The sequence below is a fragment of the Streptopelia decaocto genome, assembly GCF_964273445.1.
Source record: "Streptopelia decaocto genome assembly, chromosome: 1".
Lineage (NCBI taxonomy): Eukaryota > Metazoa > Chordata > Aves > Columbiformes > Columbidae > Streptopelia > Streptopelia decaocto.
The window spans coordinates 60784304-60797757 of NC_138663.1; the positions used below are offsets into that span (position 1 = coordinate 60784304).

At 39.4% G+C, this 13454-nt stretch overlaps 1 protein-coding gene across 1 annotated transcript; it reads left to right on the top strand.

The window, feature by feature from the left end:
* Nucleotides 1-731: 731 nt before the first annotated feature.
* On the top strand, nucleotides 732-2132 carry CHRM2 (cholinergic receptor muscarinic 2; the record flags this gene model as incomplete). The annotated part of the gene is made up of 1 exon (XM_082066411.1): nucleotides 732-2132. The coding sequence occupies one exon, from the start codon at nucleotides 732-734 to the stop codon at nucleotides 2130-2132; it is 1401 nt and encodes a 466-aa protein (XP_081922537.1).
* Nucleotides 2133-13454: the final 11322 nt, after the last annotated feature.

The window sequence follows — 13454 nt, forward strand, 5'->3', positions numbered from 1 at the left end:
AGGTAAGTTTTCTAATTCTATTGACTTCAACAGTCCTACTCTTTTTTTGTTTATTGGCACACTAATAACTTTAGATTGATGTAGTGCCAAAATCTTTGCAAGTGTTGACAAAAAGAGTAACTGCAGTGCTAGAAAATTAGAGGGAGACTTGACACAAACTTGTTCCATAACCCTCACAGAAGCGTACACAGGTGGACCATGAAGGAAATATGGAAACATAAGTCACCTTTGTGGGATTTGACTCCTGGTAAATCACATCTTCACCTTGGATTGTAAGAATGGCATACACTTAGGACTGGATTTTTTCATTGAGAATAGGGTTTGAAATGAGCAATGTGAACTATTTTGTTGGTAAGAAATAAATTAATATGCGGGCCCAGTTCCAAAATTTTCAAGGCATTATTGTTTTTATAATAGGACAAAGAGAAAAATGCATCTGAGCATTTAGAAATCTAGATCTGGGTTCAAATGTTGTGTCTTTGTCACATATTTAGAGGTATCCTATTGTTATATTATACCGAAGTGGATATTATATGTTGCAAGGTGTTTGAATTAGCCAAAGCTGAACTGGTTCTTCTATACACACCTTCTATATTTAAACTCTTTTGAAAAAGGTTTTTCTGTGATCCATTTCCTAAAGACAAAGGGACTAATTTAATGATGGTATCTGTTTTGTTTTCTTTCCTCCGCAGGCTTAAGTGATAACTGAGTAACCTGTTAGCTGTACGGAAATGAATAACTCAACATACATAAACTCTTCCAATGAAAATGTGATGGCTCTGGAGAGCCCCTATAAAACTGTGGAGGTGGTCTTCATTGTCCTGGTAGCAGGGTCTCTCAGTCTTGTCACCATAATTGGGAACATCCTGGTCATGGTGTCAATCAAAGTCAACAGGCATCTACAGACTGTCAACAATTATTTCCTGTTCAGCTTGGCCTGCGCTGACTTGATCATTGGCATCTTTTCTATGAACCTCTATACCCTCTACACTGTGATAGGCTACTGGCCCTTAGGGCCTGTGGTGTGCGACCTCTGGCTGGCTCTTGACTATGTGGTCAGCAATGCCTCTGTAATGAACCTCCTCATTATCAGCTTTGACAGATACTTTTGTGTCACCAAGCCTCTAACATATCCTGTCAAGCGGACCACGAAGATGGCAGGCATGATGATCGCAGCTGCATGGGTGCTCTCCTTCATCCTGTGGGCCCCTGCAATTCTCTTCTGGCAGTTCATTGTGGGAGGGAGGACTGTCCCAGATGGGGATTGCTACATCCAGTTTTTTTCCAATGCTGCCGTCACTTTTGGAACTGCCATTGCAGCCTTCTATTTGCCTGTTATCATCATGACTGTCCTTTACTGGCAAATCTCTCGAGCCAGTAAGAGTCGGATAAAGAAAGGGAAAAAGGAAGCTGCCCAAAACCAAGATACAGTTTCCCCAAGCCTTGTCCAAGGCAAAATAGTGAAACCAAACAATAACAACATCCCGACCAGTGGGGATGGGTTGGAGCACAGCAAAATTCAGAATGGAAAAACCACTGGAGACACTGCGATGGAAAACTGTGTTCAAGGGGAGGAGAAGGAGAGCTCCAATGACTCCACCTCTGTCAGCGTGGTCGCTTCCAACATGAAAGAGGATGAAGCTGCCAAAGATGCTAGCCAGGCTTCTGCCTCCCAAGACCATCTCAAAGTGGAGAACTCCAAGCTGACATGCATCAGGATAGTCACCAAGTCCCAAAAGGGAGACTGCTGTGCCCCCATCAACACTGCTGTGGAGATCGTAGGTGCCAATGGGGACGAGAAGCAGAATAGTGTAGCCCGGAAAATTGTCAAGATGACAAAACAGCCAGCCAAAAAGAAACCACCTCCTTCTAGAGAGAAAAAAGTGACAAGGACTATTTTAGCCATTCTCCTGGCCTTTATCATCACCTGGACCCCATACAACGTGATGGTGCTCATCAACAGCTTCTGCGCATCCTGCATCCCTGGCACTGTATGGACCATAGGTTACTGGCTCTGTTATATCAACAGCACCATCAACCCCGCTTGTTATGCGCTCTGCAATGCTACTTTTAAGAAGACCTTTAAGCACCTTCTTATGTGTCATTACAAGAATATAGGAGCTACAAGGTAAAAATAAGAATAATAAAAATAATAGCCAAAAGGTTGAAGAAGTTCAAAATTAAATCAAAAAAGTACAACATGCCATAGCACTTTATGATCTTCTATGGAATGTGCAATCCAGGATGTTAGTGCAAATACTGACATGGGGCATCACCTCCACCCCCGAGAACTACCGTTAAAAACACTTTTTTAAATTATTGAAAATAAGTCTTGAGGACACGAGGATATTTGAAAAATTATTCAAGTGTGTGGACTGGAGGCACAATTCCTTATTTTCTGAGAGTATTCTGCAGAAGGGCTTTAGAGTCTACAATTTTTTGTCATTTTATGTGAAATACTTGTTCCTTTTTTTTTTTTTTCTGTGTCTGTTTAATATGTCTTCATCTAGGGAAAAATAGTGGAATTTTAACAATAACTGTGTGGAAGAGGCATAGGAGTTTGGAAGATCTGTACATAATCCAGATGAATCATGGTATAAATTTTCTAAGTCTCGAAGTTGTCTAAAGTTTTATTGTCACTGTCATGTGAGAAGCTTAATGTTAGGTAAATCCTGATAAAACTTACGTTGCGTATGACACTACCATTTCCAGTTCTGAAATTTTACTTACGGTCAACATGTAACCATTGTCTAAGATGCATATCATTTGAAGTCTGCCACTTGTCCCCTTCTATGGGATTTTGTTCTGTGATTCCTTCATCACGTCAAGATAAAAGTAAAAAAGACAGTCTCTTCCAGATTGCTACATACCAAGACTATTTCAGCATCTATGTAAACCAAAGCTTTTAAGACAATTTTATTCTCTTTGCTTGTCATATAACATCCACCCATGGATTTGTCTTTTACCTCCATCAGCCTTTTCTTCCTTTTTGTACCTTACTTGTCCAGGGCATGAAGACTGAATACTGAAAGAAGTTGTAAATTCAAAAGTCTCATCCAGTCAGTCACCAAGATGGCCAAACAAAGAGCCTCAGTTGAACAACAGAAACAAGGTTATTACTAGGAAAATTGAGGTTACATCCTTTTAAAGTTGGATGTATGGATGAAAAGGTATGCTGAGGCTCAACAGAATGGTTAGTATTAGATGACTATAATCTTGACCAGTCAAAAGATGATTCACACTCATCTATTGAGGAAAAGAATTAGACGGATTGATGTGCCCACACAGATCAAGATCTGCCTAAGCTCTTAGTGTGAAACCGGGGTCCCTCATAGGTATATCCTGGACAAGATGTTTACTTTGTGGAAAAGATTTGGCTGCATTGCTTTTTGTACCAGCTGGGAGCAATATTTTCACTGTAAACCAAGGGATAATGCTAATAAAAAGGCAGAGGGAAAAACAGTGATTACACAAAACCAGATACTGAATTAATCTTGATAGGGGGCTGGCAGGGGGAAATTTCACATATTATCTGCTACTCCACATCAGCTCAAATTCAGATTCCTTCTGCCTGGCAAAGAATTTTCTACTTCAATATTTGGTATTTATTGTAGCACAATTGAGCACTGTGTGGATAGGACAAAGTATATCAGATTACTGAAAACAGTAATTGTCTGTGAGTTATGCGTATTCTAGTTACCTCCTTCCTAGTAACTCTAATTTCCAGGCCCTAGTGAAGGTACACCTACAGATTTTGTTACCCAAAAAAAGTAGTTTACTGCATAGAAAGTGTCCCAAGAGACTGCCTTCTGGAGTGAAAGCCACTTGCCAAATAGGACACAAAATCATTCTGTTATTTCATGCTACCACATTAGAGTCTTCCAAAATGCATTTCAAAATAGCTACCTTCAAGATTACAGTGAAATTAATCTTACAGACTTAAGTTTTACATTTGACAAGCTTATTGGAACACAGTGTCAAAGCACTTTGGCAATATGACAATTTTCACATTTCAAAGTACAAGTTCCTAGCAGAAAGTGAAAATGAGGAGGATTAAACTGCAGTAAATTAAAGCCACATTAAACTCAGGATTAACGTGTCTTAGTATGAATTCATTGATTTTACACTCATAGTGATTTTGCCCTAATATATCTAAGTGTCTCCATGCAGCCAAGGATCCAATTTTGCAACCCTTACTCACTTTGAGTCTTATTTACTATCACTATTTTCATCTTCCTGCTTGTAAGAAAGAATGCCTAATGATAAGGCTTGCAAAACTGAGAGCTGCTTGTCTTTCAAAACCACATTCACTGGGCTTATCTTGACAGGACAAAAGAAAGATTTACATGATCATTTCTAGACCACTTCTTCTCTACAGTGTTAAAAAATCCAGATGAAAATCAAAGATAAAATGAACTGTGGTCATTTAAAAATCTTACTTCTTTAGAAAAGTTTCATAAAAAACACACCTGCTTCTTTCTTTCAGCAAGTGCTGGGGGTATCAATAGTACAGATGTTCAAATTGGGAAATAGCGGTTTGTATATTCTTATTTAAACTTTAACTCCAGTTTTCCATGAGGTGTGCAAATTTTTTATTCTGACCTTTGAAGCTGTCATTTATTCATAAATTATGAATTCCTCTAACTAAGGACACTTCTACAGGTTAAGAAGTGCAAGATATAGATTACAATTATACTTTTTCATCACGTGATGACACTCAAAATACCATGCAGGAAAAAAATATTTTGGGGGCAGCATTCATGAAACATAAAAGAAAAACAAAACAAAATAAATCTTCAGTTTGAAGCTTTCTGGCACTTTTTCCTAGCACCACCACTGTATTTGATGACATGAGGTTATGATGCTTATGTTTGTTTTATAGTATATTTAAAAGGTTTGCAGGACACACAATGCCATGTGTTTCTGTCTTGTACCAGTTCGATAAAAAAATACTTCCATGATACATCCATATTTGCAGCCAATTAAACAATGTAAAAATAGACTACATAATGCACCTCCTCATTTACACGCAGTCTTACAAACACACCCCAACATGGTTTATATGCACAGCAAATAATATATAACATCCAAGATATTGCATGGGAACCTGTCCATGTTGTGCTCACTGGCAGCTGGTGGCAGGTGCAGAGCCCTAACTTAAACACTGTTTAACCACTGTTTAACATGACACTGTTTAACCTCTCCCAGAGGCAGAGAGGGCCCAGAGCCTTGTCCTGAGACACTGTAAACCTCTTGAGTCTTCAGCTGGTTGTGGCTCAGTAAAACAAAAAGAGGGATAATATTTCAGAGCCACAAAATAATCTGTTGTTTTGAACATCTTTTGAGCTCTTTTGTCTTTCCTTTGTGTCCCAAACAATGTTCAGCAGGTTTCACTTCCCTTCTGAGTGATAGTCCTGCAAGATGTAGATGTCGGTCGTGAAGAGCAGTGCTACCTGGGTACCTCCTCCAGCTTCCCCGACTGTCACCTGTGCCCCGTCGCCCCTGAGGCCCCTGGTGGCCCTGCTGCTGGTGCTGCCACGTCTTCACCTTGGGCTTGGCCAGAGGATCCCAGTGGCACATCCACACCATGTGCTGTGCTTGCCACTTTTGTTTCACATAGAAAATGAGCAAGCTGTGCAGGTGACTTACAAGAAAAACAAAACAAAACGAAACAAACCCTGCAGCTAGCACTTTTTTCTTTTTTTTTCTTTTTCTTTTTCTTTTTCTTTTTCTTTTTCTTTTTCTTTTTCTTTTTCTTTTTCTTTTTCTTTTTCTTTTTCTTTTTCTTTTTCTTTTTCTTTTTCTTTTTCTTTTTCTTTTTCTTTTTCTTTTTCATCATTTCCAGAAACAGGCTAAAGCTGAAAAGCCCAACCACCCCTTAACAATAGCCCTGCTGCAACAGGATCTGTCAGCTTGGCAGATCCAGGGGAGTGACTTGTTCTGTCACAGGCCAGCCCTACCTTCACTCTCCAGGGAGAGAACGACAGCCTGAAGATATGTCAATCCAACTGGCACCTTTTCTGAGCATTAAAGTTAAAAAAGGGAAAGAGAAAGAAAGAGAAAGAAGGAAAGAAGAAAGGAAGCAAGCAAGCAAGAAGCTGAGGTTGAGGAATCTATTTTCCAGTGAGGACAAAACCTGAGAAAAGTGTCTGTCAACCTTCTGTTTGGGATTTCAATTTGATTTGCTAGGAATCATGTGGATCCATTCAGAGATAGCAAAGTGTTTGAACATCGCCTCATGGAGAACAGTCCAAAGCCAACAAACACTTCACTATAGGTCAGATTTTCTTTCTTTTTTTTTTTTTTTCCTCACAAATGATCATGGGGAAAAGAGTGTTCAAATGGACCCCAGGGATCAGTTGCTTCAAAACATGAAGGGAACAAAAGCAAATGCTACATCTAAAGGCTCTCTGGTTTGTATTTTCCTGGTGGAGGAAAACATAACAACAAGAGGAAGTGTCTCTACTGAACATGGCTGTAGTGAGAACAGCCCACACACTGGTGAGGAAGCCCTCAGGGTGTCTCAGCTGCTCCTGGCCATTCTAGCTGGGACAGGGGCGGGAGAAGATGATAATTTTTTTGTTGTTGTTTCATCTCCTGTTGGATTCAAACATATCCATGTGTCTGCTTTGCAGTGAAGCTTGCTAGTAAAAACTCACTGTCCGCTTCCATGTTTTTGATTGATTTTGATAGCTGTCCTTCATTCCTATGGATGTGACAGCTGGCCCAGTGCTGCCTGCAGATACAGCTCCTGGTTTCTCCTGTGGTGCTGAGGTAGCAGACTTTGAATTTTTCTCCTCAACTGGAAGCACCTCTCCTTGCCACTTCTGTTACCCAAACCTGATCCTAGTACCAGACTTGAAAGACGAAATACGTAAAGCATCCTCACAGCCGTCACATGAGGGTGGGAGTACCAGTAGAGAGTGCTGCTGATACTGTTTTCCCTTCCTCACATTACAATCATTCCTAAAAATCTCTAGTTTTTACAAAGCCGTGTTCTTCTTGTGAGAAGCTAAATCTTAGGTAAGAAACAGCACGAAAACACTCTGGTCCTGGGACTGAGTGGTGTTTGCTAAGAGGTAGTGGGTTTGGAGCCCAATAGCCTTTGATATTTTAAAGATCTCCTCCTAGATGGCTCTGTACTCTCAGCTGACAGTAGTGCAAGTGGCAGAAACTAAGACTGAAAGAAGTAAGCTTTTTTTCACCCCTGGGTCTACATATATTTTATTTAACATGTCTAGAGACCCTTGCTACGGATGTGATTTCTATACAGTATCGCTTTTGTTGTTCTTGTATATCATGAAAAGCTCTAGACTTTTAAGAAACTTTTTTTGTTTGTTTGTTTTAATTTACAGAAAATCTTTCCCTGAAGGAAGCTGATAGATGGTCCTTAATTTGCTGTGGCTTCTTTTCTCATTTCTCTGCCTGTCTTTCCTCTTTTGTCACAGTCTTAACAAAAAGCTTTCCTCCCTCACTTTAACAAGGATTTTGCCTGTGTTTCAACTACAGGTGTGCAGTTCCTCTTGCCTTTCAGGCACTGTGAATGCTGGCATTCAAATTCTTTAACCCATCCGAAATGCTGCCTTGCCTAGCATGCAAATCCCCATCCACTGAAGCCCAAACTACTATGCGGAGTGACAAGCTCCATAAATCTTTTCTGCATGGCTTTTAAATTGGAAGTGAAAAAAAAACCTCTCATATGAAATAAAGACAAATCAATTCTCTTCTTCCCCAGTTTTATCATCTCCATATTAGAAATAACACTGGACAATGGCAAAGAGTTAACTTGTAGTGGAATATCATGCAACAACATGCACAGATTAATTTCATGCCCTGTGCAATGTTAAGGCAGCCCTCCTTTCCCTTGAATCCTCTTTCATTCCTGTGCTTACTAGCAGAGTATTCAGTGAGAAACTAAGTCTAAGAATGTAATTATAGCAAGGCTGTGTTGGACATGAATCATTTACCACAACCAATGCAATCATTCCTCCTATACTTTTACTGCCCTCCTTTTGCTATGGCCTCTTTCTGCATTGTGGAACTACTGGGTTACATGAGCGTATCAGTCCTCCCAGGCCTCATATTTCAGGATACTGGGTGGATTTGTTATATACACTTCTTTCCGGTATTAACCAAATAAAGAGAAAAAAATTCTGGTGCGTTTTTGCCTTCCAAAGCTCTGCATAACCTGAAAAGTGCCATTAGGTAACAACTCTTCTTCAATTCTTCAGTTTCTTTTTTCTTTCCTTTTTAAAAATTTCAGTTTGGTTTGGTTTTTTTCAACTGTACTTGCTAAGAAGCACACAGAAACTTTTATTTGAGATGTCCCAAAGTTCTCTGACTCTCTGTGAGAAGTGGCTGTGGCTGATCCATGAGTCAGTGTGATCACAGTCCATACTACAGTGGCCTTTGGAAGGAAGGATTTTCCTGGATGTTAAATGTTTGGACTGTCTTACCTGACAGCACTGAAGAAAGCACAGGGAGACAAGCTTGGCGTACCCTGACTTGTGAAGGGACAGACATGGTCATGGTCAGATTACTTGTCTGCTCCACCCAGCTCATGTAGGTTTGGGCACGGGATGGTTTTCTGCCCCTGCTGAAACTCTGTACACCTCTATCCCAAAGACAGCCCTTCTCTAAAGCACATCATTGTAGCAGTGGTAGTAATAATAATAAAAACACTGGCAAGAGTGCCACGGTTGCCAGTAAACAGACTTCCTTATATCTTATCCCTTAACTCTGGTGTCACTTTGCAGAGGTGGTTGGTAAGTTAGAGACTCACAGTTTGTAAATACCTTTAGATAGTGTGTTTTAATATGACCAACACCATATCTTGACTGTGTAAAAAATAATGCATTATGTGTAATACTATCCAGATAAGGTTATAATGTAAATATATCTACAATGAATGTCCAATTACTCTTCAAGCTCTATGTATGAGGAAGAACCTCATCTCTTCTTGAGACTTTTTTTAACTTATGGGTATGGAAAACCTGTTATTTATTTATACAAAAAAAACCCAACCACATTCTTTTTTTTCAAAAGAAAATACTACTGCAAGAAAGAAGGCAATGCATTATGTGTATGTGATATTCAAAATCATATGGTAAAATCGAGAACTGAGGACCTTACAAGTCGGGGACTCGTCAAATTCTTGATGCCGTACATTTGATCTCATATAAATAAGATAAGCACAAGTTTATGGTTAGCTGTGTAAAGCTGACCCACTTGATTGTATATACATTATAGATATATATTTATATATACTGTATAGATATATACATATTATACACAAAATTCATACAGTGAAAGCAAAGTTTGCTAAAGTCATATTAGCTGGGAATTTGGATGTAATGTTGTGCTCCATTTGGAAGAAAAACATCTGTGTTATTCAACAACATTAAAATATGTCACGCAGGATGAAGGAAGAAGGTGCTTCACCAAAACAACTCATGAAGGTCTGAGACGATGAGGGTTTGAAATATTTTGAGGACACAACTAAAATTACATGCAATATATGTGTATGTACTTCTGCTGAGTTGTATTTCTAGTTAAAGCATTGCATTAAACAGTGAATTATAACAATAATAAAAATGGGTTTGTATGTGGTATCTTTTTTTTTTTTTTTTTTACACTGAGTGAAATAGCCTGTGAAATATGAAACTGAAATAGTAAGTGGAGAAAAGTAGTTTCCCTACAGTAGCCACAGGGCTGTGGGACTGTCTGTAGTAATTAAAAGAAAAATTTTAACTTTCTTTTCCCTGGCCTTCTTGGCAAGTCTGAAGTTCAAGAGAGGTCTTGAGTACCACTTTACTTGTCCTTGTCTTGTCCACAGCTCTATTCCTCCCTCAGTTCACCTTCTCTGGTGACTCCGCATCTTTCAAAACATTTCACCTTTAACTGCAAATTCCCTTCAGCAATCTGCCGAGGCCTTCCAAGAAGACATCCCTCCATATATTTCTGCCATCCATGTGTTAAAATGGAATAGGTAAGAGACTTTTGTAGCCACCCTCATATCAAAGCAAAACAAATTTTTAGTTAATTATGAAGGGAGATGGCACCACTAACAACCAAATGTATTTTGAGCAACATTTGCCTTACAAATGCAACTCTAGCTGCATGGCATACCTAGAAAGCTTCCAGGAATAGGAATAAAAGACATAGGTTGCATATCTTCAGCTCCTCGGGGTCTCAAGATTCAGTGTCACCCACACTTCAGGAGCAGATGGGGCTCAGATACAGCAGAGGAAGCCGGTGGTAGTGACTGAGGACTGTCCATGCCCAGGTAAATCTGGCTTTTGGTGCACAGTCAGTCTAGCAATTTGACAAATGATTTAAGAGTGGGACTCTTGGGCATAGTGGGTGCATCAGCTCTATCAGGATCAGGAAACTTCAGCTCAGCCACTCCAGAATGGAAAGACGTAATTTCAGTAAGGTGGCCTACACTGACTTACTTTGTTGTAATTTTTTCCTTTGTTATTATTTGAGGATTTTCACTGTTTCCACCTTTTCATGTTTTTATACCTATGTCTTTTCTAAGACTTCCCACCACTGCCATTTGCTCTGGTGTTTCTTCAGTCCAAGTTTACCTCCAGCCATTTCACTGACTTCCTGTCCATATGCTTTCCACAATGAAAGCCAAAAGAGTCACTTTTTCACCTGCCTTTTTCTCAGAACTATCAGATAAATTTGTGTGTTCGAATATATCCTTTGCTTGCCCTGTATTTAGGTCCTTTGCACTCTGCAACACATATACTCTACTGATAGGCTGTAAGGTGGGAAAATACTATTACGTCTCTATTATAGATGATGGTCTAAAGCCACTTGTCAAGGTCACAACAGAGGCAAAAATAGGTAACTGAAGTCTATTTTTCCAAGACACAGTATACTTATTTCTGATTAATCTCTTCCCTTCAAAGAGGAGATTACCAGTTTCAGACCCTGCTATGCTAACCATCACATTACAGACCACATGCATAACTCAAATTGTCAATATGCAGTCCAAATAATTGTCTCTCGCACACACTGTAACATCCTATAATTGCCAACATATGGCATCAGGAGGGCTTCAAGATGCCAGTGATGAGAGTTTTAACAGATGGAAGAGGTTTCTGCAAATACTAGGGTTAGCTTCCAGATGGGTGGAGTTGCCAATCCCATTTGCAACACAGCATAGCAGGCCAAGACTTAATCCCCTGCTCTATATATTTTGGAAAACAGAGTCTGAAAAAAGCCCTTTGTACAGCATGCACAGTTTTTGATTTGTGTGTGTATTTAAGTTCACTTAACATTAAGAAAGCCTACAACTAAGGGTACCTGTAAATTCAGAGCACTGAAGCTAAACTTTTGTCTTCCCAGACAAGGTTTAGGTACATTTCACTGACCACACACGTTTTGAAAACTTTGTTGCCAGAGTTGATTGCACACAGGGGAAAAGGGACATGGCTGGTGCCAAACTACTCATGTCCCTGCCTAAGCCATACACTCAGACTCATAGCTTTGCTGCTGGGCTGTCAACAAAGTTACCTTTTTTCTTTAAAAGAATAGAATTACACTCAAGCACAATGAAAATTGCCACCTCAACTGCCACATACAGACAGTCATATTAGCAGTCAATGCAATATCTAATAATATTAATCCTCTCCCCTCTGGAGAGGCACCTTTAGACAATATGCCCCAGACCAGAAGTATATTTATTAAGTGATTCCCTCTGAGAGCTTTTATTAGCAGAAAAAATTGTAAAGTGTAACTACCTGATTCTCCCTGAGTTCTGGCAACACCCTGAGAAAATCAATACAGAGAAATGCTGCTATTCTCTAAATCCATTGACTTTGTTTCTGGCCTTTTGACAACCATTATGTGCACCATCTAGACCCGGGAACCTACTTGGCAGCACTAAGAAATTGACTTTGCTTCCTTCTTCTCAATGGAGCTTGCCAACTTCATTTCTACTGACACACAGAACCAGGGAGAATAATGAAACCAATAAGAATGATTTCAAAGAAATGGAGAGACAAGTATACCTCTTTCCTTATGCCCTCAATCAGTGCTCCAACTTTCCTCCTTCTTTCTCCCATCCCTTGCTCCTTCCTTCCTCCCCCATTCTTGTCTTCCTCTCTTGTCTCTGAATTGTTTCAGCTCTCCAGGTTTTACTCCCTCATTAACAGTTTGCTAAAGGTGCTGAATAAATCACTATGAGAGCAAAGCCTTTGGCTTAAAAATGTGAAGCAGTGTAGCAGGGAAGGAGGCAAGGAGGAATGCCTCAAAAAGCTCTTGAGTTAATTCATTTAAGTTTAGACCCTAAAGGCTTTCCTAGGCTCCCATCATAATCACTACTATGCTTTTGCCTGCAGTTGAAAAAAACATCAAGAGAAGGGCTGAGCAGGGGTGATTGGATCCATATGGCACAGGAGCAATATTCCCAAATGGAAGCATTACTGGTGGCAGCTGCACCAAATCATTTTCTGGGAGTGTGGGCACAAAAGGTCTGTAGCATTGTAAAATTCTTCCTGCTAAACTCCAGAATAAAAAAGAATAGGGAGCAAGGTGAAAGCAGTTACATCCCTCCAGCACAGAAGATATAGCTCAGCTCCTCTTACAGATGGGAAGACTAAGAAGTGCCAGTAGCCAAAAGGAGCAAAATCTCTCTGTAGAAGTCACATTCCTTGGCCTAAATTAAGATACTCCTGGGTTGTCTTGCCAGGCTGTCATTCTGGGTAACAAGGGCTAAGCTACTGCCAAAGATTTCATGTGTTACAACAGGAGAGTTAGACTTCAACTTTCCTGCCAGGAGCCAACAGATAAGGATGAGAGCAGAAGTCAGTGTACATAGGCTTAGTTATTAAAATAGTGGATGTTCTATAGAAAGTATAAACTAAACATTTCAAATACAGACAGATTTTGTTAATCTGTATTCCTAAAATGGAAAATAAAGAACCCAAAAGTTTCCAATTATTTTAATTAGTATATTTTTCATTATAGGTATGGAAAATTAAAACTCTAATTTTAAATAAGGAACGGGGAATGTCTTCTGTTTGGTGGATTTCACATCGTGCTGAGAAGACGTGAGCTAGACAATTACAATATAATGGAGTTGGTTGAGAACTTTCCAGTGAAACTTTTTCCACTATAAAATACTTATTTGTTAACTTCTGTTTGTTCTTTTGTTTGTTGTTTGGTTTCATTTTTAATAGGATGCAGCCAATTTCAATGGATTGCCTGCTTTTGAAATGTTCTAGAGAAAAAAATCAAACTTGTCTTAAAATACTATCATAACTTTTTTTTTTTTAAAGCCCATTTTTGGTTCAAATACCTTACATTCAGGAAGCATAGATACAAAAAAAAAATCAATACGAAAAATGAAAAGGTTTTTACAAAATGTATATTGGTTACCAAGTCTTACTTGGGTGGAAGGAAGGAGCTCATAAAACTCTTCAGATATTGACTGTCCAGCA